The sequence below is a fragment of the Heterodontus francisci genome, chromosome 18 (genome assembly GCF_036365525.1).
Source record: "Heterodontus francisci isolate sHetFra1 chromosome 18, sHetFra1.hap1, whole genome shotgun sequence".
NCBI classification, from domain to species: domain Eukaryota; kingdom Metazoa; phylum Chordata; class Chondrichthyes; order Heterodontiformes; family Heterodontidae; genus Heterodontus; species Heterodontus francisci.
Genome location: NC_090388.1, coordinates 85,352,625 through 85,376,317, shown reverse-complemented (window position 1 = coordinate 85,376,317; position 23,693 = coordinate 85,352,625). Strand labels below are relative to the sequence as shown.

The following is a 23,693-nucleotide window of genomic DNA, read 5'->3' as shown; positions in this document are numbered from 1 at the left end:
ACTCACTAAGTCTGCCCAAATCCCCTTGAAGCCTCTTTGCATCTTCCTCACAACACACATTCCCACCTAGATTTGTGTCATCTGCAAACTTGGAAATACTACATTTAGAGATACAGCACTGAAACAGGCCCTTCGGCCCACCGAGTCTGTGCCGATCATCAACCACCCATTTATACTAATCCTACACTAATCCCATATTCCTACCACATCCCCACCTGTCCCTATATTTCCCTACCACCTACCTATACTAGGGGCAATTTATAATGGCCAATTTACCTACCAACCTGCAAGTCTTTAGGCTTGTGGGAGGAAACCGGAGCACCCGGAGAAAACCCACGCAGACACAGGGAGAACTTGCAAACTCCACACAGGCAGTACCCAGAATTGAACCCGGGTTGCTGGGGCTGTGAGGCTGCGGTGCTAACCACTGCACTGGTCCCCACATCCAAATCATTGATATATATTGTGAAGAGCTGGGGCCCAAACACTGATACATAGTATGGGGTTGAAGGTGATTTAGAGCTTTGGATCAGAAATTGGCTAGCTGAAAGAAGACAGAGGGTGGTGGTTGATGGCAAATGTTCATCCTGGAGTTTAGTTACTAGTGGTGTACCGCAAGGTTCTGTTTTGGGGCCACTGCTGTTTGTCATTTTTATAAACGACCTGGATGAGGGTGTAGAAGGGTGGGTTAGTAAATTTGCGGATGACACGAAGGTCGGTGGAGTTGTGGATAGTGTCGAAGGGTGTTGTAGGGTACAGAGGGACATAGATAGGCTGCAGAGCTGGGCTGAGAGATGGCAAATGGAGTTTAATGCGGAGAAGTGTGAGGTGATTCACTTTGGAAGGAGTAACAGCAATGCAGAGTACTGGGCTAATGGGAAGATTCTTGGTAGTGTAGATGAGCAGAGAGATCTTGGTATCCAGGTACATAAATCCCTGAAAGTTGCTACCCAGGTTAATAGGGCTGTTAAGAAGGCATATGGTGTGTTAGCCTTTATTAGTAGGGGGATCGAGTTTCAGAGCCACGGGGTCATGATGCAGCTGTACAAAACTCTGGTGAGGCCGCACCTGGAGTATTGCGTGCAGTTCTGGTCACCGCATTATAGGAAGGATGTCGAAGCTTTGGAAAGGGTGCAGAGGAGATTTACTAGGATGTTGCCTGGTATGGAAGGAAGGTCTTACGAGGAAAGGCTGAGGGACTTGGGGTTGTTTTCGTTAGAGAGAAGGAGGAGGAGAGGTGACTTAATAGAGACATACAAGATAATCAGAGGGTTAGATAGGGTGGATAGTGAGAGTCTTTTTCCTCGGATGAGGATGGCAAACACGAGGGGACATAGCTTTAAGTTGAGGGGTGAAAGATATAGGACAGATGTCAGAGGTAGTTTCTTTACGCAGAGAGTAGTAGGGGCGTGGAACGCCCTGCCTGCAACAGTAGTAGACTCGCCAACTTTAAGGGCATTTAAGTGGTCATTGGATAGACATATGGATGTAAATGGAATAGTGTAGGTCAGATGATCGGCGCAACATCGAGGGCCGAAGGGCCTGTACTGCGCTGTAATATTCTAATTCTAATAAAAAAAAAGAACCATAGAAAAATTACAGCACAGAAGGAGGCCATTCAGCCCATACAAACCCAGGTTCCAGCACCCCCTTTAGAATTGTATCCTTTATTCTATATTGTATCTCCATGTTCTTCCTACAAAAATGAATCACTTCACATTTCTCTGCATTGAACTTCATCTGCCACCTGTCTGCCCATTCCACCAACTTGTCTATGTCCTTTTATGTCTACACTATCTTCCTCACAGTTTACAATGCTTCCAAGTTTCGCATCATCTGCAAACTTTGAAATTGGGCCCTGTACACCAAGGTCTAGGTCATTAGTATATATCAGGAAAAGCAAGGGTCCCAGCACTGACCCCTGGAAAACTCTACTACAAACCTTCCTCCACCATGAAAAACATCCATTACTCTTTGTTTCCTGTCACTCAGCCAATGTCGTATCCATGTTGCTATCGTCCCTTTTATTCCATGAGCTGTAAGTTTGCTCACAAGTCTGTTGTGTGGCACTGCATCAAATTCATTTTGAAAGTCCATGTACACCACACCAACAGCATTGCCCTCTTTGTTACCTCCTCAAAAAACACCAGCAAGTTGGTTAAACATGATTTTCCCTAAAGAAATCCATGCTGGCTTTCTTTAATTAACCCACATTTGTCCATGTGACTAATAATTTTGTCCAGAATTATTTTTTCTCGAAGTTTCCCCACACCGAAATTAAACTAACTGGCCTGTAGTTGCTGGGCTTATCTTTACACCCTTTTTTGAACAAGGGTGTAACATTAGCAATTCTTCAGTCACTGGCACCACCCCCCAAGTCTAAGGAAGATGGAACAATTATGGCCAGTGCCTCCACGAGTTCCACCCTCACTTCCCTCAGTATCCTTGGATGCATCTCATCCGGTCCTGCTGCCTTACCTACCTTAAGTACAAACAGCCGATCGAAAACATTGCCTTTATCAATTTTAAACCCTTCTAATTTCTGAATTACCTCCTCTTTCATCATTGCCTGGGTTGCATCGTCTTCCTTGGTAAAGACAGTTGCACATTATTAATTTAATACCTCAACTATACCCTCTGCCTCCGTGTATAAAATCCCTTTATGGTCCCTAATTGGTCCCACCCCTCCTTTTACCACTCTTTTTCTATTTATAGTTCTGTAGAAAACTTTGGGATTTCTTTTAGTGTTAGCTGCCAGTCTCTTTTCATGCTCTTTATTTTCTTCTCTAACTTACTTTTTCACTTCCCCTCTGGATCTTCTATATGCAGCCTCCTTGAACTGTCTGCAGCTTTCAACATACCATCCTGATCCAAGGCCTCTGCTCCCTCTTCTGGCAGCATGGAACTTCCCCAGCTTTGTTCCATTTTTATCATTTTTTTATTCATTCATGGGATGTAGGTGTCACTGGCTAGGCCAGCATTTATTGCCCATTCCTAATTGCTCAAGAGAAGGTGCTGGTGATCTGCCTTCTTGAACCATTGCAGTTCTTGGGGTGCTGTTAGGAAGGGAGTTCCAGGATTTTGACCCAGCGACAGTGCAGGAATGGCGATATAGTTCCAAGTCAGGATGGTGTGTGGCTTGGAGGGGAACTTGCAGGTGGTGGTGTTCCCATGCATCTTTTGCCCTTGTCCTGTTAGGTGGTAGAGGTCGCAGATTTGGAAGGTGCCTTGGTGAGTTGCTGCAGTGCATCTTGTAGATGGTACACACTGCTGCCACTGTGTGAATGACATAGATGGGGTGCCAATCAAACGGGCTGCTTTGTCCTGAATGGTGTTGAGTTTCTTGAGTGTTGTTGGAGCTGCACCCATCCAGACAAGTGGAGAATATTCCATCACACTCCTGACATGTGCCTTGTAGATGATGGACAAGCTTTGGGGAGCCAGAAGGTGAGTTACTCGCTGCAGAATTCCCAGCATCTGACCTGCTTTTGTAGCCACAGCATTTATCTGGCTGGTTCAGTTCAGTTTCTCGTCAATGGTAACCCCCAGGATGTTGATAGTGGGAGATTCAGTGCTGGTAATGCCATTGAACATCAAGGGGAGATGGTTAGATTCTCTCTTGCATGAGATGGTCACTGCCTGGCACTTGTGTGGTGCAAATGTTACTTGTCACCTATTAGCCCAAGGCCGGATGTTGTCCAGGTCTTTCTGCATCTGGACACAGACTGCTTCAGTATCTGAGGAGTCACGAATAGTGTTGAACATAATGCAAGCATCAGCGAACATCCCCACTTCTGACCTTATGATTAAAGGAAGGTCATTGATAAAGCAGTTGAAGATGGTTGGGCCTAGGATACTACCCTGAGGAACTCCTGCAGTGATGTCCTGGAGCTGAGATGATTGATCTCCAGCAACCACAACCATCTTCCTTTGTGCTAGGTATGACTCCAACTGGTGAAGAGTTTTACCCCTGATTCCCATTGACTCCATTTTGCTAAGGTTCCTTGATGCCATACTCGGTCAAACGCTGATTTGATGTAAAGTGCAGTCACTCTCACCTCATCCCAGGAGTTCAGCTCTTTTGTCTATGTTTGAACGAAGGCTATAATGAGGTGAGGTGTGAGTGGCCCTGGCGGAACCCAAACTGAGTGTCAGTGAGCAGGTTATTGCTGAGCAAATGCCACTTGATAGCACTCTCGGCGACCCTCTCCATCACTTCGCTGATGATTAAGAGTAAACTGATAGGGCAGTAAGTCTAGCTATAGAATTACCTGCAATGGTTTCCTTCGCACTCTCGCTCTTATCTATGGAGTTTCCCAGGATCGATTATTTACCCTCCTATTTTGCTCACTATATGCTGGCCCTCAGCAGTATCATCCAAAACATCAGGTTCCACATATATTCCGAGAATGCTCAGCTCTATTTCACCATAACCTCTTTGGATCCTTCAACTGTCTCTGATGTGTCACATTGCTTGTCCGACATCCAATATTGGTTGAGGAGAAATTTCCTTTGACTAAATGTTGGGAAGACTCTCTCAACTCACCTGCTGCTGAAACCCTCATCCATGCCTTTGTTACCCCTAGACCTCACTATTCCTGGCCAGTTCCTATATTCTATGCTACATAAACTTGTGCTCATCCAAAACTGCTATCTGTATCTTAACTTGCTCCAAATTTCATTCACACATCATCCATGTGCTTGCTGACTTCCTGTGTCTCTGTGACCACCAATGCCTTAATTTTAAAATCCTCATCCATGTTTTCAAATCCCTCTATGAACTCACCTCTCCCTATCTGTGTTGCATCCACCAGTCCTACAAATCTTCGTGATCTCAGCACTCCTTCAATTCTGATCTTTTCTGCATCCCTGATTTTAACTAGTCCACCATTGGCGATCGTGCTTGCAGCTGCATTGAACCAAAGCTCTGAAATTTCCTCCCTCAATCTCTCCGTCTTTCTTCCCCCTTTCATATTTCTTCAGATGTTTCTAAATACTTAACTCACTGGTTAAACCTTTGATAATCTTTCCTGATTCTCTCCTTCTTTGGTTAAGTGTCCAATAATTGCAAAGATGTTTACTTGATATCACTCTTGTTCAGTGCTTTGGGCCATTTTGCTACATTAAATGCACTATATAAATGTAAGGTTTATGTTGTTGCTACCTTCCACTCCATGGGGACGGTTCTTGGACCTAGGCAATTCTAGAAGATCAAAAGTTAATGTAGTCACAATTTCTGCCGTCACCTCATAGAATCATACAGTCATAGAGTCGTACAGCATAGAAACAGGTCCTTCGGCCCACCGCGTCCATGCCGACCATAATGCCTATCTATACTAATCCCACCTGCCTGCATTAATTCCATATCCCTCTATGCCTTGCTCATTCAAGTACCTTTCCAGATGCCTCTTAAATGTCGCTACTGTTCCTGCCTCCACCACCTCCTCAGGCAGCTCATTCCAGATACCCACTATTCTTTGTGTGAAAAATTTACCCCTTTGATCCCCTTTAAACCTCCTCCCTCTCATCTTAAATCTTTGCCCTCTAGTTTTAGTCACCCCTACCATGGGAAACAGACTCTGGCTATCTACCCTATCTATGCCTCTCATAATTTTATATACCTCTATCATGTCCCCTCTCAGCCTCCTTCACTCCAGGGAAAACAGACCCAGCCTATCCAATCTCTCTTTATAACTCAAGCCCTCTAAACCAGGCAACATCCTTGTGAATCTTTTCTGCACCCTCACTCGCTTAATCACATCTTTCCTGTAGTGCGGCAATTAGAACTGCACACAGTATGCCAAATGCGGCCTAACCAACGTTATGTACAACTGTAACATGACGTCCCAACTCTTGTACTCAATGCCTCAGCCAATGAAGGCAAGCATGCCATATGCCTTCTTCACCACCCTGTCTACCTGTGTTGCCACTTTCAGGGAACTATGTACATGCACCCCAAGGTCTCTCTGCTCAACAACACTCCCCAGGGCCCTGCCATTCACTGTATATGTCCTGCCTGGTTTAACTTCCCAAAATGCATCACTTTACATTTGTAAAGTTAAATTCCATTTGCCAATCCTTTGTCCACTTTCCCAGTTGACCTCTTTTAATATCTTTGGATGTAGGCCATCAGCTCATTGGTTGTTATTCCCATTAATTTCTCCAATACCTTCTTTACTGATATTAATAACTGTCAGTTCCTCTCTGCCTTTAGAATCTTGATCCCTTCCTGTCTCCCCCTTACTATTTTGATTTTTTTTGATTCTTCGAGCATGAAGGCAGATATAGAGGATCTGTTTAGTATCGCCGCCGTTTCTTTATTCTCCTTTTTCTGCCTATTAGAGATCCTCTTTGCAATTCTGACCTCTTGCATTTTCTGTTGCCAACCATTGTCTTTTCCTTTAAGACGTTTCTGATTGACAAAGATTTTGGTCCCCTGTCCAATATCTTTCTTCCGAGCTGTGTGTCAAATAGTGATCGATAACCCTCCTGTGAATCTCCTTCTCATGTGCCACCACGTTGAAGGGTTATTTGTTGCAATTTCTTGCTGTTATTGTTGTTCTTCAGCTGTGGATCTGTTTGTCAGGATTTTGATTTGAACTGGCCTTTATTTAATTTGTGCTTTGAAACTGGTCTTCCGTTACAGTACAAAAGTGACAACAGCAAATCGGTACACTGCTTATTTCTGTCCCTTTTCAATGTTCTTAGTTCAAAGAAGAATAGTAATATCAGCAAGCCCATAGTTCCTCTAACTATCCAACAAAAAAAAGCTTAACAATTTGATTCACTGGATATTTCACTATTTTCTTTAACTCCTTTCTGAATTTAGCCTGGGTCACTGCATAAATAATCGTGTTCGTACAGCAGCTCAAAAGCAGAAGCATAAATCCAGTTTCTTGAAGGATATAAACTGGGTCATTGTAACCCGTGTAAGAATAAGTATTGGTAATTCTGTAATACAAGTAATGTATTGTGTATGTCAGCCATAAAAATAGAAAATTGCCAGATATACTGAAGAGTAAAATGATTGATTTTCTCCTGTTATCCATCTCAAGATCTGGATTATTTTCAGAGCTGGTGTTGCCCCTCAATGTCTTGCGGACTCTGCTAGCCACTAATATACATCTCACTGTCAGTGCATTGAGCAGTAAAATAACAAAAAATGGCAGAAAAGGGGTCGCTATGCAGCCAAAATAAGAAAATGCTAGCCATAGAGGTGAAGTATAAAACCTTGACCTTATCCTGCAATACCAGGGCAATTTGTCAATTATGTACAAAGGTTCATATACAAAGTACCAGGGGATGTTTTTGAAACAGCTCAGGGTGAGCACCATTCCTACAATCACAGCTGCTGTTTCCTTGGTGCAATATTTGGTTTTCAGCTTCTGGCAACAAATGGCTATAAAACGATCAAAGGTGAATGCAACGGTTAACCAGACAGAAATGTCTCTGGTTGCATAAACTAGGGCAGTTTTTGTCCGACATAGCGGTGTTATCAACAGATAATTTCCAGGAAAGTAAATATCAATGATCCGATTGAGTATAACTCCAGTGATGACAACCATCAGATCCGCTGCTGCCATGGCCACCAGATAATAGGTGATACATTTGCAGAGACCGCACTTTCCCTGGGCCAGGATCACAATCGCCACCAGGTTAACTGGGAAGGGAAAACAAGCAAGACGAATAATTATTGTTAGACATTAAGGGAAAGTAGCAGTTTTCTGCCAACATTTGTTCTCTTGCGAATGTTGTTCGTGCAAATTTCCAAGTAAATGGAGGTTGCAAATTTAAACAAGGCCAGCTGAGTCCGAAGTTTGAGGTTTCATGTCCCACTTCAAAGATTTGAGCACATAATCTCAGCTGGCACTTCAACCCAGTACGAAGAGAATGCTGCACTCCCCCGGTGCCCTGGCTAATATTTCTCCCTAAATCAACATCACTAAACCCGATAATATGGTCATTGCCTCACTGCTGTTTGTGGGATCTTGCTGTGCACGAATTCGCTGCAACATTTCTGGTACATTGCAATGGCGATTAGACTTGAAAAGTTGTCGTAAAGTGCGTTAACACAGCCTGAGGTCCTGAAAGGTGTTATTATTTTTTCTCTGATTTTTAATATAGATGGGATAGGTTAGTGTAACTTGATATTTTGAAGTCATAAGAAGGAGCAAGCCTGTTTCGGTAATGAAATCTGGTATTACAGTTGTACTGCAGTTGTAAATACATTTTGAAATGAGTTATGATAAGCCGAGCTGAGTGCCATAAATTAATTTGAATAATTCACTTTCATATAAATAATACAATAAACAAAATGAAGTTGAAATATATTAAGCGAATGAATTACAATTCAATAGAAAACGAGTGTGAGATTAAAAATTCAACTAATGAATAATAAAGGTGGAAAACCCCAATAAAAAAGGGAAACTTAACATCGGGTAGATCCCAGGATCTGCTGGTAACGGAGGTGAACCAAAGTGGCGGAAGGACTGAAGCGAGTGAATTGGGGTTGTGGATTGTCTGCAGATCAGACAGGAGGTTTCGTGCTGTGGAAAGTGCCACTGACTCACTGACTCACCACCCGTGCTCTCCACATCTCAGGGCATTTGACACACCATTGATTATTCAAGTGACAATCCTGTTGCCCGTTCTCCTTTTCCATGTTGAGGGTGATGCAAAACTGATGAAAAATGTTTACATGCGCCTGAGCTTCCCTTTACAATTAATGGACACAATTTTCACATTACAATATAAGCTGCAGAGAAGCCATATTGTAAAGAAGCTTAATGTTCATGGGGTGTTATTGATGGGCCTGCGGGAAAGTAGCAAGCCTTGTGTTAGACTGAGATCACATTGATGAAATATGTGGAAATCTTCCTCATCTAATCCCCAGTTGATCTCAGAGGTTGTGATGCAGGCAGTACAGCAGAGTCAGAGATACCAGCAGAGGGAGTAACATCAATCTAACGTTATAAAGGAAAATACTGCAGATGCTGGAAATCTGAAATAAAAACAGAAAGTGCTGGAAATACTGAGCAGGCCTGGCAGCATCTGTGGAGAGAGAAGCAGAGTTAACGTTTCAGGTCAGTGACCTTTCTTCAGAACTGGCAGATATTAGAAATGTAAAAGATTTGAAGCAAGTAAAGCGGGGGTGGGGCAAGAGATAACAAAGGAGAAGGTGTTGATAGGACAAGGTCACAGAATAACCGACCAGAAGGTCATGGAGCAAAGGCAAATAATATGTTAATGGTGTGCTGAAAGACAAAGCATTAGTACAGATTAAGAGTTAATGGACTGAAAACTGAAGAGCCACAAGCACAAACATGAAAAAAAAGAAAAAAACAGTGGGTAGGCACAATAGAAACAAACTGAACAAACTAAAATAAAATAAACACAAAAAATAAAAGAAAAAAGAAAAAAATACTAAAGATAAAAGTAAAATGGGGGACTCATCATGCCCTGAAATTATTGAACTCAATGTTCAGTCCAGCAGACTGTAGTGTGCCTAATCGGTAAATGAGATGCTGTTCCTCGAGCTTGCGTTGATGTTCACTGGAACACTGCAGCAATCCCAGGACAGAGATGTGAGAATGAAAGCAGGGGGGTGTGTTGAAATGACCAGCAACCGGAAGCTCGGGCTCATGCTTTCGGACTGAGCGGAAGTGTTCCGCAAAGTGGTCTCCCAGTCTCCGTTTGGTCTCCCCAATGTAGAGGAGACCACATTGTGAGCAGCGAATACAGTATACTAAATTGAAAGAAGTACAAGTAAATCGCTGCTTCACCTGAAAGGAGTGTTTGGGGCCTTGGATATTGAGGAGAGGAGGTAAATGGGCAGGTATTACACCTCCTGCGCTTGCAGGGGAAGGTGCTGTGGGAAGGGAACGAGGTGGTGGGGGTAATGGAGGAGTGGACCAGGGTGTCGCAGAGGGAATGATCCCTTCAGAATGCTGACAGGGGAAGGGAGGGGAAGATGACTTTGGTAGTGACATTACGCTGGAGGTGGCGGAAATGGACGAGGATGATCCTTTGGATGTGGAGGCTGGTAGGGTGGAAAGTGAGGACAAGGGGAACCCTGTCACGGTTCTGGGAGGGAGGGGAAGGGGTGAGGATAGAGGTGCAGGAAATGGGCCGGACACAGTTGAGGGCCCTCTCAACCACAGTTGGGGGGGAATCCTTGGTTGAGGAAAAAGGAAGACATATCAGAAGCGCTGTTGTGGAAGGTTGCTACATCAGAGCAGATGCGTCGGAGACGGAGAAACTGGGAGAATGGAATGGAGTCCTTACAGGAGGCAGGGTGTAAAGAAGCGTAGTCGAGGTAGCTGTGGGAGTCGGTGGGCTTATAATGAACATTCGTAGACAGCCTATCCCCAGAGATGGAGACAGAGAAGTTGAGGAAGGGTTGGGAAGAGTCAGTGAAGGACCATGTAAAGATGAGAAGAGGGTGGAAATTAGAAACAAATTTGATAAAGTTTTCCAGTTCGGGGCGGGAGCAGGAAACAGCACCGATACAATCATCAATGTACCGGAAAAAGAGTTCGGGGAAGGGGCCTGAGTCGGACTGGAACAAGGAATTTTCAACATATCTCACAAACTAGGGCCCATGCAGGTACCCATAGCAACACCTTTTACTTGAAGGAAATGAGTTGAACGAGAAGTTGTTCAATGTGAGAACAAGCTCAGCCAGGCGGAGGAGGGTGGTGGTGGATGGGGACTGGTTGGTACTCTGCTCAAGGAAGAAGCGGAGACCCGTCAGATTGTCCTGGTGGGGGATGGAGGTGTAGAGAGATTGGACGTCCATAGTGAAGAGGAGTCAGGTGACATCAATCATTGTTTTTACTATGACCAGCACAAGTAGAAAGCGCCTGAGAATGAGAATCTGGTGAAGACATTATTTCGCCGATCCTGTCTGGTTAATAGGCTGTTAAACTGCCTGTCATTATGGTGCATGAATAACAGGGCATGTGTCTGAATGCTGACAGTGGCTGTGGGACCTAATATCAGAAGGGGAAAGGTGAAAACAATTGCTTATTGTCTTTAACAAATTCTTTGAACGATGTGTTGGCACAATCAGCAGATTACAAAATTATATTTAGTGCTAGTAATTACACAGACCGCCCAATGCAGGTCAAAGACTTTACACAGTAAAGCACTGTTTAGACTATACTGATTGTTACTTGTTAGGTTAATACATTTGTGTCTCGGAAATAACAATCAGATGAAGGAACAACTCGCCTGCTTGGTCTGTGTTATTGGTTGCACCACAAGACCTAACCTGCAGAACTAAATGATGAACTGGGGTTTGGGTGAAACATTGTTTTATTACAAACATTCCAGTATCTGCAGTATTTTGCTTTTATTTAAACATTTCACTTCGCTTTGCCATTCGATTAAAAGACGATATGATCCTTTGCAAGAAAGTTGAAGAGAGAGAAAGATAAAAGAAACAACGAGAGACAGAGAAAGAAAAGGAGACGAGAAATACAAAGCGCAGGAGAGAGAGAGGAGAAAAACAGGTCTGGCAACTGGAATCAAATCAATGTGTTTTAATATATTAGTTGAAATAACAATGATTGACATGTAAAGCTGAAAATCAATACAAATTGCTGAAGGTATATACAATAGTATTTTGTTTAATCTTATTATTATTTTAATAACTTACACCTGTAACAGGGGTAGGATAGAAAACGCCACAATGTGGATGGAGGTGAATCATTCGCCCATATGGCGAAAAGTCGAAAGTTAATATTCATCAGCCCCTACATTTGGACTCTGGAGAGTGATCTCTATCCATTGGAAGTTTAAAGTGAACACAGCATACATTTAAATGCTCTTGGCATAGATCATAGACAATAGACAATAGATCATAGAAAGTTTATGGCACAGAAAGAGGCCACTTGGCCCATCATGTCTGTGCCAGCCGAAAAGCGATCCACCCAGTCGAATCCCACCTTCCAGCATTTGATCCATAGCCCTGCAGATAACGGGACATGAGGTGCATATCCAGACTCCTTTTGAATGAGTTGAGGGTCTCTGCCTCAACTACCCTTTCAGGCAGTGAGTTTCAGACCCCCACTACCCTCTGGGTGAAATTTTCTTTCCTCATCTCCCCTCTAATCTTTCTACCAATCACTTTAAATTTATGCCCCCTCTTCACTGACCTCTCTGCTAATGTAAACAGACCCTTCACCTCCACTCTATCCAGACCCCTCAAAATCTTGTACATTTCAATCAGATCTCCCCTCAGCCTTCTCTGGTCCAAGGAGAACAACTCCAGCCTATCCAATCTTTCCTCATAGCTGCATTTTTCCAATCCTGACAACATCCATGTAAATCTCCTCAGTACCCTCTCTAGTGCAATTACATCCTTTCTGTAATGAGGTGACCAGAACTGCACACAGTACTCAAGTTGTGCCCTAGCCAATGAGTTATACAGTTCCAGCATAACCTCCTTGCTCTTATATTCTATACATCGGCTAATAAAGGAAAGGATTCTATATGCCTTCTTAACCACTTTATCAACCTGTCCTGCTACCTTCAGAGATCTACGGACATTCACTCCAAGGTCCCTCACTTCCTCTACACCTCTCAGTATTTTCGTGTATTCCTTTGCCTTGTTTGACCTCCCCAAATGCATCACCTCACACTTCCCCGGGTTGAATTCCATTTGCCACTTTTCTGCCCATCTGACCAGACCATCAACATCTTCCTGCAGCCTCCAGCTATCCGCCTCGCTATATATCACACGACCAATCTATATGTTGTCTGCAAACCTCTGAATCATGCCCCCTACATTTATGTCTAAATCGTTAATATATACCACAAAAAGCAGGGGACCCAGTACTGAGCCCTGCAGAACGCCACTGGAAACAACTCTCCAGTCGCAAAAACATCCGTCAACAATTACCCTTTGTTTCCTGCCACTGAGCCAATTTTGTATCCACCTTGCTACATTTCCCTGGATCCATGGCCTTTAATTTTTTAACCAGTCTGCCATATGGAACCTTGTCAAAAGTCTTGCTAAAGTCCATGTAGACCACATCAACTACACTACCCTCATCAATCTTCCGTGTTACTTCTTCAAAACATCGAATCAACTTATTCAGACAAGATCGTCCCTTAACAAATCCATGGCGACTATTCTTGATTAAACTGTGCCCTTCGAAGTGACAGTTTATTCTATCTCATTGAGTCAAAGAGTCATAGAGTTGTACAGCATAGAAACAAGCCCTTCGGCCCACCACGTCCATGCCGACCATAATGCCTATCTATATTAATCCCGCCTCCTGCATTAATTCCATATCTCTCTATGCCTTGCTCATTCAAGTACCTGTCCAGATGCCTCTTAAATGTCGCTACTGTTCCTGCCTCCACCACCTCCTCAGGCAGCTCATTCCAGATACCCACTATTCTTTGTGTAAAGAATTTACCCCTTTGATCCCCTTTAAACCTCCCCCTCTCACCTTAACTCTTTGCCCTCTAGTTTTAGTCACCCCTACCATGGGAAACACACTCTGGCTATCTACCCTATCTATGCCTCTCATAATTTTATATACCTCTATCATGTCCCCTCTCAGCCTCCTTCGCTTCAGGGAAATCAGACCCAGCCTATCCAATCTCTCTTTATAACTCAAGCCCTCCAAACCAGGCAACATCCTTGTGAATCTTTTCTGCACCCTCTCTAGCTTAATCACATCTTTCCTGTCGTGCGGCGACCAGAACTGCACACAGTACTCCAAATGCGGCCTAACCAACATTATGTACAACTGTAACATGACGTCCCAAATCTTGTACTCAATGCCTCGGCCGATGAAGGCAAGCATGCCATACGCCTTCTTCACCACCCTGTCAACCTGTGTTGCCACTTTCAGGGAACTATGTACATGTACCCCAAGGTCTCTCTGCTCAACAACACTCCCCAGGGCCCTGCCATTCACTGTATATGTCCTGCCTGGTTTAACTTCCCAAAATGCATCACTTCACACTTGTCTGTGTTACATTCCATTTGCCACTCCCTTGCCCACTTTCAAAGTTGATCTATATGCTGTTATAACCTTAGAAAACCTTCTTCACTGTCCACTATACCACCAATTTTGGTGTCATCTGCAAACTTACTAATCATGCCCCTTTCATTCACATCCAAGTCATTAATATATATGACAAACAGCAGAGGGCCCAGCACCGATCCCTGCGGCACACCACTGGTCACCAGCCTCCAATCTGAAAAACAACCCTCCACGACAATCTCTGCCTCCGATCACCAAGCCAATTTTGTATCCAATTGGCTAGCTCATCCTGGATCCCATGTGTATGAACCTTCTGGACCAGCCTACCATGCGGGACCTTGTCAAAGGCCTTGCTAAAGTCCATGTAGACAACGTCCATCGCCCTTCCCTCGTCAATTCTCTTGCTCACCTCCTTGAAAACTCAATCAAATTCGTGAGACATGATTTCCCACGCACAAAGCCATGCTGACTATCCCTAATCAGACCATGCCTTTCCAGATGCATATAAATCCCGTCTCTCCGAATCCCTTCCAATAACTTTCCCACCACTGATGTAAGGTTCACCAGCCTGTAGTTCCCTGGCTTATCCCTGCTGCCCTTCTTAAATAAAGGCACAACATTAGCTATCCTCCAGTCTTCCAGTACCTCACCCGTGGCTAACAATGATACAAAAATCTCTGCCAGGGCCCCAGCAATCTCTTCCTTTGCTTCCCATAGCATCCTAGGACACACCTGGTCAGGCCCTGGGGATTTATCCACCTTAATGCGCTTCAGAACATCCAACACCTCCTCCTTTGTAATGTGGATATGCTCCAGGATATTGGTGTTCCCACCCTTGAACTCACCAGCTTCCATGACCTTCTCCACGGTAAACATGGACGAGAAATATTCATTTAAGACCTCGACCATTTCCCGTGGCTCCACACATAGATTGCCACACTGATTCTGAAGGGGACCTACTCTCACCCTAGCTACCCTTTTACTCTTAATATACTTATAGAATTTTAGGATTCTCCTTTATCTCATCTGCGAGGGAAATCTCATGGCCCCTTTTCGCCCTCCTAATTTCCTTCTGGAGTGTAGTTCTACATCTCCTATATTCCTCGAGGGACTCACTTGATCCCAGCTGCCTATACCTGACATATGCCTCCTTCTTTGTCCTGACCAGACCCTCAATATCCCTCGTCAACCAAGGTTCCGTAAACTTGCCAGCCTTGCCCTTCCATCTGACAGGACCATGTCGGCCCTGAACTCCTCCTATCTCACTTTCAAAAGCCTCCCACTTGCCAGACGTCCCTTTACCTATAAACAGCCTCTCCCATTCAACTTTTGAGAGTTCCTGTCTGATGCCATCGAAATTAGCCTTCCCACAATTCAGGACTTCAACCTGAGGACCAGTCCTATCCTTTTCCATAACTATCTTGAAGCTAATAGAGTTATGGTCACTGGTCCCAAAGTACTCCCCCACTGACACATCAACCACCTGCCCATCCTCATTTCCTAAGACGAGGTTGAGTGTAGCCCCTTCTCTAGTAGGGCCATCCACATACTGCTTCAGAAAACTATCCTAGATACACTTGACAAATTCTTCCCATCTGATCCCTTAGCACTAAGGCAGTCCCAGTCAATATTAGGGAAGTTAAAATCATCTACTATTACAACCCTATAATTCCTACACCTATCTGTGATTTCCCTACATATATGCTCCTCCACTTCCCTCTGACTATTGGGATGCCTATAGTACAATACCATCAAAGTGATCACCCCTTTCTTATTTCAAATTCTACCCAAATGGCCTCACTGGACATTCCCCCTGGGATATCCTCTCTAAGTACTGCTGTGATGTCCTCCCTAATCAATAGTGCAACTCCCCCTCCTCTCTTACCTCCACCTCTGTCACACCGGAAAGATAGATACCCCAGAACATTGAGCTGCCAGTCCTGCCCATCCCTCAACCACGTTTCCGTAATGGCTACAATATCACAATCCCATGTACGGATCCATGCTCTGAGTTCATCTGCCTTACCTGTAAGGCTTCTTGCATTAAAGTAAATGCAGTTTAGCCTACTAGGCCTTCCACGCTCCCTGACTGGCCTACCTACTGGACTTGCTTGCTTTAACCTCTACATTTGCCTCAACTATCTCATCTGAGACACTACTCCTTTGGGTCCCACCCCACTGCAAGACTAGTTTAAACTCTCCCGAGGACAAAGAACAAAGAACAGTACAGCACAGGAACAGGCCATTCGGCCCTCCAAGCCTGCGCCGATCTTGATGCCTGCCTAAACTAAAACCTTCTGCACTTCCGGGGACCGTATCCCTCTATTCCCATCCTATTCATGTATTTGTCAAGATGCCTCTTAAACGTCGCTATCGTACCTGCTTCCACCACCTCCCCCGGCAGCAAGTTCCAAGCACTCACCACCCTCTGCGTAAAGAACTTGCCTCGCACATCCCCTCTAAACTTTGCCCCTCTCACCTGAAACTTATGTCCCCTAGTAACTGACTCTTCCACCCTGGGAAAAAGCTTCTGACTATCCACTCTCTGTCCATGCCGCTTATAACTTTGTAAACCTCTATCATGTCGCCGCTCCACCTCCGTCGTTCCAGTGAAAACAATCCGAGTTTATCCAACCTCTCCAGACCAGGCAACATCCCGGTAAACCTCTTCTGTACCCTCTCCAAAGCCTCCACGTCCTTCTGGTAGTGTGGTGACCAGAACTGCACACAATATTCTAAGTGTGGCCTAACTAAAGTTCTGTACAGCTGCAGCATGACTTGACAATTTTTATACTCTATGCCCCGACCTATGAAGGCAAGCATGCCGTATGCCTTCTTGACTACCTTATCCACCTGCATTGCCACTTTCAGTGACCTGTGGACCTGTACACCCAGATCTCTCTGCCTGTCAATACTCCTAAGGGTTCTGCCATTTACTGTATACTTCCCACCTGCATTAGACCTTCCAAAATGCATTACCTCACATTTGTCCGGATTAAACTCCATCTGCCATTTCTCCGCCCAAGTCTCCAACCGATCTATATCCTGCTGTATCCTCTGACAATCCTCATCACTATCCGCAACTCCTCCAACCTTTGTGTCATCCGCAAACTTACTGATCAGACCAGCTACATTTTCCTCCAAACCATTTATATATACTACAAAGAGCAGTGGTTCCAGCACTGATCCCCGCGGAACACCACTAGTCACATCCCTCCATTCAGAAAAGCACCCTTCCACTGCTACCCTCTGTCTTCAATGACCAAGCCAGTTCTGTATCCATCTTGCCAGCTCACCTCTGATCCAGTGTGACTCCACCTTTTGTACCAGTCTGCCATGAGGGACCTTGTCAAAGGCTTTGCTGATGTCCATATAGATAACATCCACTGCCCTTCCTTCATCAATCATCTTTGTCACTTCCTCAAAAAACTCAATCAAGTTAGTGAGACACGACCACCCCTTCACAAAACCATGCTGTGTCTCGCTAATAAGTTTGTTTGTTTCAAAATGGGAGTAAATCCTGTCCCGAAGAATCCTCTCTAATAATTTCCCTACCATGACGGAAGGCTCACCGGCCAATAATTTCCTGGTTTATCCTTGCTACCCTTCTTAAACAAAGGAACAACATTGGCCATTCTCCAGTCCTCTGGGACCTCACCTGTAGCCAATGAGGATGCAAAGATTTCTGTCAAGGCCCCAGCAATTTCCTCCCTTGCCTCCCTCAGTATTCTGGGGTAGATCCCATCAGGCCCTGGGGACTTATCTACCTTAATGTTTTGCAAGACACCCAACATCTCCTCCTTTTTGATAATGAGATGGCTGAGCCTATCTGCACTCCCTTCCCTTGGCTCATCATCCACCAAGTCCTTCTCTTTGGTGAATACTGATACAAAGTACTCATTTAGTACCTCGCCCATTTCCTCTGGCTCCACACATAGATTCCCTTCTCTGTCCTTGAGTGGCCCAACCGTTTCCCTAGTTACCCTCTTGCTCTTTATATACGTATAAAAAACCTTGGGATTTTCCTTAATCCTGTTTGCCAATGACTATTCATGACCCCTTTTATCCCTCCTAACTCCTTGCTTACGTTCCTTCCTACTGTCTTTATATTCCTCAAGGGCTTTGTCTGATCCCAGCCTTCCAGCCCTTACGAATGCTTCGTTTTTCTTTTTGACAAGGCTCACAATATCCCGTGTTATCCAAGGTTCCCGAAACTTGCCAAACTTATCCTTCTTCCTCACAGGAACATGCTGGTCCTGGATTCTAATCAACTGATGTTTGAAAGACTCCCACATGTCAGATGTTGATTTACCCTCAAACAGCCGCACCCAATCTAAATTCTTCAGTTCCTGCCTAATATTGTTACAATTAGCCTTCCCCCAATTTAGCACCTTCACTCGAGGACTACTCTTATCCTTATCCACAAGTACCTTAACACTTATGGAATTATGGTCACTGTTCCCGAAATGCCCCCCAACTGAAACTTCGACCAGCTGGCCGGGCTCATTCCCCAATACCAGGTGCAGTATGGCCCCATCCCTCGTTGGACTATCTACATATTGTTTCAAGAACCCCTCCTGGATGTTCCTTACAAATTCTGCCCCATCCAAGCCCCTATCACGAAGTGAGTCCCAGTCAATATAGTTGTGCTAGCAAACCTCCCCGCAAGGATATTGGTCGCCCTCCAGTTTAGATGCAACCCATTCTTCTTGTCCAGGTTGCCTCTGCACCAGTGATCCAAGTAGCTGAAGCCCTCCCATTACACCAGCTCTTCAGCCACGCATTCATTTGCCTAATCCTCCTATTCCTACCCTCACTAGCACGTGGCACAGGAAGTAATCCTGAGATTACAATCCTAGAGATCCTGCTTTTTAACCTTCTGCCTAACTCTCTATAGTCACTTTGCAGGACCTCATCTCTTTTCCTGCTTATGTCGTTAGTACCAATATGGATTATGACCTCTTGCTGCTCACCCTCCCCTTTCAGAATGTTCTGCAGCCGCTCGGAGACATCCTTGACCCTCGCACCAGGGAGGCAACATACCATCCTGGAGTCTCGTTTGTGGCCACAGAAACGCCAATCTGCACCTCTTACAATAGAATCCCCGATCACTATAGCTCTTCTAACCCTTTTCCTTCCCTGCTGTGCAGCAGAGCCCTCCGTGGTGCCACGAACGTAGCTGTTGCTGCTTTCCCCTGAGAGGTCATCCCCCCCCAACAGTATCCAAAGCGGTATGTCTCTTTGAGAGGGGGATGGCCACAGGGGACTCTTGCACTACCTGCCTGTGCCTACTACTCCGTCTGGTGGTCACCCATCTCTTTTCTGCCTGTGCAGCCATTACCTGCGGTGTGACCACCTCACTAAACATGCTATGCATGACTTCCTCAGCATCGCGGATGCTCCACAGCGAATCCACCCCAGCTCCAGCTCCGTAATGAGGGTATCCAGTAGCTGCAGATGGATACACTTCCTGCACACACGGTCACCAGGGACACTGGAAGCATCCCTGATTTCCCACATAGTGCAGGAGGAGCATATCACGGGGCTGAGCTCTCGTGCCATGACTTACCCTTAGGTTAATTAGTTACTCCCTTAATTTTAAAAAACTAATTATACTAGGGGCCTTGTTCTACCTACTTCAATCTAAAGTCCTTAAAACAAACACTTTAGTAATACTCACCTTATCACGAGATTTTATTTTCAACAAAAAAACAACTTACCCCTTATTTTTTTAAGATATTCTAACATCTGCTACTCACCAACCAATCACCTTGCAGCTCTCCTGTGATGTCACTGTTGGCTTTTCTTTTACAAAACTCAGGCACGCTGTCCCTGCTCTTTTTAAACACTGCTGGTCTCACTCAGTCTCCTTCTTTGCCGCTGTTGCTGCTCTTTTTAAACACCGCTGGTCTCACTCAGTCTCCTTCTTTGCCGCTGTTGCTGCTCTTTTTAAACACCGCTGGTCTCACTCAGTCTTCTTCGTTCCCGCTGTCTCTTTTCTTTCTAAACACCGCCGGTCTCACTCAGTCTCCTTCTTTCCTGCTGTCTCTGCTCTTTTTAAACACCGCCGGTCTCACTCAGTCTCTTTCTTTCCCGCTGTCGCTGCTCTTTTTAAACACCACCGGTCTCACTCAGTCTCTTTCTTTCCTGCTGTCTCTGCTCTTTTTAAACACCGCTGTTCTCACTCAGTCTTCTTCATTCCCGCTGTCTCTTTTCTTTCTAAACACCGCTGGTCTTACTCAGTCCCCTTCTTTCCTGCTGTCTCTGCTCTTTTTAAACACCGCTGTTCTCACTCAGTCTCCTTCTTTCCCACTGTTGCTGCACTTTTTAAACACCACTGGTCTCACTCAGTCTCCTTACTTCTCGCTGCTGCTGCACTTTTTAAACACCGCTGGTCTCACTCAGTCTCTGAGAATTGATTCCAATAATTTGCCCACTAATGAGCTGAGACTGACTGGCCTGTAATTATTCTCTATCCCTCACCCTCTTTTTAAACAGAGGTACAACGTTAGCAGTTCTCCAATCCTGAGGACTGGAAAATAAAAGCAAAATACTGCGGATTCTGGAAATCTGAAATAAAAACAAGAAATGCTGGAAATACTCAGCAGGTCTGGTAGCATCTGTGGAGAGAGAAGCAGAGTTAACGTTTCGGGTCAGTGACCCTTGTTCAGAATGATGGTCAGACCTTCTGCTATTTCCTCTCTTGCTTCTTGAAACACTCTGGGGTACATATCATCCAGCCCTGGTGACTTATCAACTTTCAAGGATGCTAATCCTATTAATATTTCCTCTCTTCCTATGTTTATCACATCCAATACTTCACACTGCTCCTCCTTAACTAAAATGTCGGCATCATCCCCCTCGTTTGTGAAGACTGTCACAAACTATTCATTAAGAACAGACCAACATCTTCTGCCCCTAAACATAGGTTATCTTATTTATCCTCTTACTCTTAATGTATTGATAAAAGATCTTTGGCGTCACCATGATTTTGCTTGCCAATATTCTTTCATGCCCTCTTTTTGCTTTCCTAATTTCCTTTTTGATTTCACCCCTCCACATTCTATACTCCTCTCGCCTTTCTGTAGCATTGAGTACTCAGTGTTGGACATAAGCTTTCCTTTTCTGCCTTATCTTACTCTGTCGGCTCCTTGACATCCATGGGGCTCTAGATTGGGCAGTCCCACCATTTTACTTTGTGGGAACATGTTTACTCTGAACCCCTTGAATCTCCTCTTTGAATGCCTCCCTCTCTTCTGACACTGATTTACCTTCAAGTAGCTGTTTCCAGTCCACTTTCGCTAAATCACTCCTCAGCTTAGTAAAATTGGCCTTGCCCCAATTGAGAACTCTAATTCCTGTTATATCCTGTCCTTTTCCATAATTATGTTAAAACTGACTGAATTATGATCACTACCACCAAAATGCTCTCCCACAGCCACTCCTTCCATCTGCTCATCTTCATTTCCTAAAACTAAGTCTAAAACTGATCCCTCTCTTGTTGGACTTGCTACATACTGGGCAAAAAAAGTTCTCCTGAATGCACCTCAAGAATTCTGCTCCCTCAATTCCTTTCACACTAAAACTATCCCAGTTAATATTGGGGTAGTTAAAATCCCCTACTATTACTGACCTATTGTTCTTGCACAGAAACGCCTGTCTGTACCCCTGGTCGAATCACCTATCACAAATGGTTATCCAGGATATCAGAAGCATCCTGGAGCTCCCACATAGCACAGGAGGTGGTCTCTCAAGTTTGAAGCAACCCTGCCATTCCTTTATTCATTCGTTGACCCTTTGCTACTGCTAAAAAAAAGAAAAGTTGCCAATACCAAAATACCTTAGAACTATTAATAAAACCTAACTAGTCCTGATAAATCCTGATAAATAATCAATACAGGGTTCACTAGTTAAACTAAACCTTACTTAAAAAAGATAATACTCAGCAGCTACTCACTTGTTCCTTATTATTAATACTTAATTTTTTCTCATTTTTAGTCTGCCAGTTGTTGAGACACAGTCCCTAAACTGCAATATTCACCAATCATCTACCTGCTTCCCTGTGATGTCACACCTCTTTTTTCTCTTTCCAAATGCGGGTTCCGACTGGTTACAGGCGACAGTGAGTCTGGCTGGTCTCACTGATTAGAGCCCAACTGGTCTCGCTGCTCCGACTGAGCTCTCTCCTTCCTTCTCCTCACTGGTTATAGTCACGCTGGTGTCACTGATTCACGCTGCTCTGACTGACCTCTCTCTTCCCTTCTCCTCGCTGTTTATAACCCCGCTGGTCTCACTGATACGTGCCGCTCCGAAATGGTTCGTCTGGATATGAAATAGCAATTTGTTTCAAGAAGACTATTTACAAAAAGGTCTGAATATGTTGAAGCAGAAATAAATTTCATTGCAATAAAATATTACATTGAATAAATATATAAAATTAGGATAGTTTAGCCATCGAGTGGTTACCGCAAAATATGTTCCTTTTTTGCGTACACATCCACAAAGACAGATTAACCAGCAGACACGCAGCAAGAACAATGAGACATTGTAACACAGGTTTGCATAGTGGGTATGATTGCCATTTACCTGGGATACCAAGAGCGGCAAGAATTGGATAGTAAATTGCATACACCGGACCAGTTACTGGTTCATGCATGTTCTGCCAGAAGCGATTAGATCTCAACAGCCTCAGCACATGATTTGCAGCAGAGTCAGTATATAGATTGCAGAAGCCTCCAGTGACACAATTAGGTAACATCATTACTAATGTTATTTCCACTCCTTTGCACAAAAATTGAGCCTGTGGCTTTCATTCAACTCTTTTCAATGGAACAATAAGGAGACATTGCCATCAAGCAAAAAACAAGCAAAAATGCTCCCTTTTTTGGTAGGGCACAACTAATTAAATCCAAATCCTGAAAAGGAATAAAACTTAGCAAATTAAACACTAATATCATTTTCCATTTCTCTGACATGCACAATGTTGCTCACCAGTTCCAGGAAGCCTCAAACAACCTGTTAGACAGTGTGAGCTCATTCTCCAGGCTTAGCACCCACCAGGCCATAGACAAAGCACCAAATGAGGTTGCTATCATTCCGACTCTTAATTGCACTTCATTGCCCTACTGTCGTCCAACCCAAATAAAATAAAGTAAACATAGTCCCTCTTTCTTTCAAGGGGACCAATCAATAAACACCTAAATCTGAAGAATGATAAAGGAACTTAACAATTTAAATAATAAATGTTTTTCTGTCCTTACCGCATACTTCAGTCTCTGTGGTGTCCACCAATTGTAAAGGCTTCAACCATGCCAGCGGATACCACGTGTTCCTTCTCCAGGGCCACTCAGCAGTGGACATTGCTGTCCTTTTCCACCTGTGATGACCCTCTTCTACCAATTCAACAACAGAATTGTAAGAATATTGCCACAAAAACGTGTTAGGTCGAATGATGATTCTTTTTATCCACTGGATGGAAACCTGAATATTAAACTGGTGGAGGCGAACTACTCAAATCTTGCAAGCTTTGAATTCTGCCTGCTAACCGTGAGCACCAACACATATTACCTGCTGCAAACTGTAGTGTTCAGTAGTTTAATTGCTCTGTGTTTGATTGTATTAGTCTGTTCATTGATTGATGCTCACTGTGCTTAATTACTTAAGACTGAGGGGGGAGCTACTGCGAGTAGA

General features: G+C 44.3%; 1 protein-coding gene across 3 annotated transcripts; it reads right to left on the bottom strand.

Annotated features, from left to right (window-relative positions):
• Nucleotides 1–6,609: 6,609 nt before the first annotated feature.
• Nucleotides 6,610–23,348, bottom strand: LOC137379898 (probable G-protein coupled receptor 139). 3 transcript variants are annotated; one of them, XR_010976934.1, is made up of 3 exons: nt 23,264–23,348; nt 22,056–22,325; nt 7,578–7,660 (listed from the first exon to the last, which is right to left on the bottom strand). XR_010976934.1 is itself a non-coding variant. In XM_068051301.1 (2 exons), exons 1-2 carry the CDS (start codon nt 22,657–22,659, stop codon nt 6,753–6,755), a joined length of 978 nt encoding a protein of 325 aa, XP_067907402.1. In that variant the 3' UTR covers nt 6,610–6,752. The 3 variants fall into 3 exon arrangements, 1 of the variants encoding a protein (XP_067907402.1); XR_010976933.1 differs by lacking the exon at nt 23,264–23,348 and adding an exon at nt 22,590–22,677; XM_068051301.1 differs by lacking the exons at nt 22,056–22,325; nt 23,264–23,348 and adding an exon at nt 22,590–22,659 and having other exon boundaries at nt 6,610–7,660.
• Between the last annotated feature and the right edge of the window lie 345 nt (nt 23,349–23,693).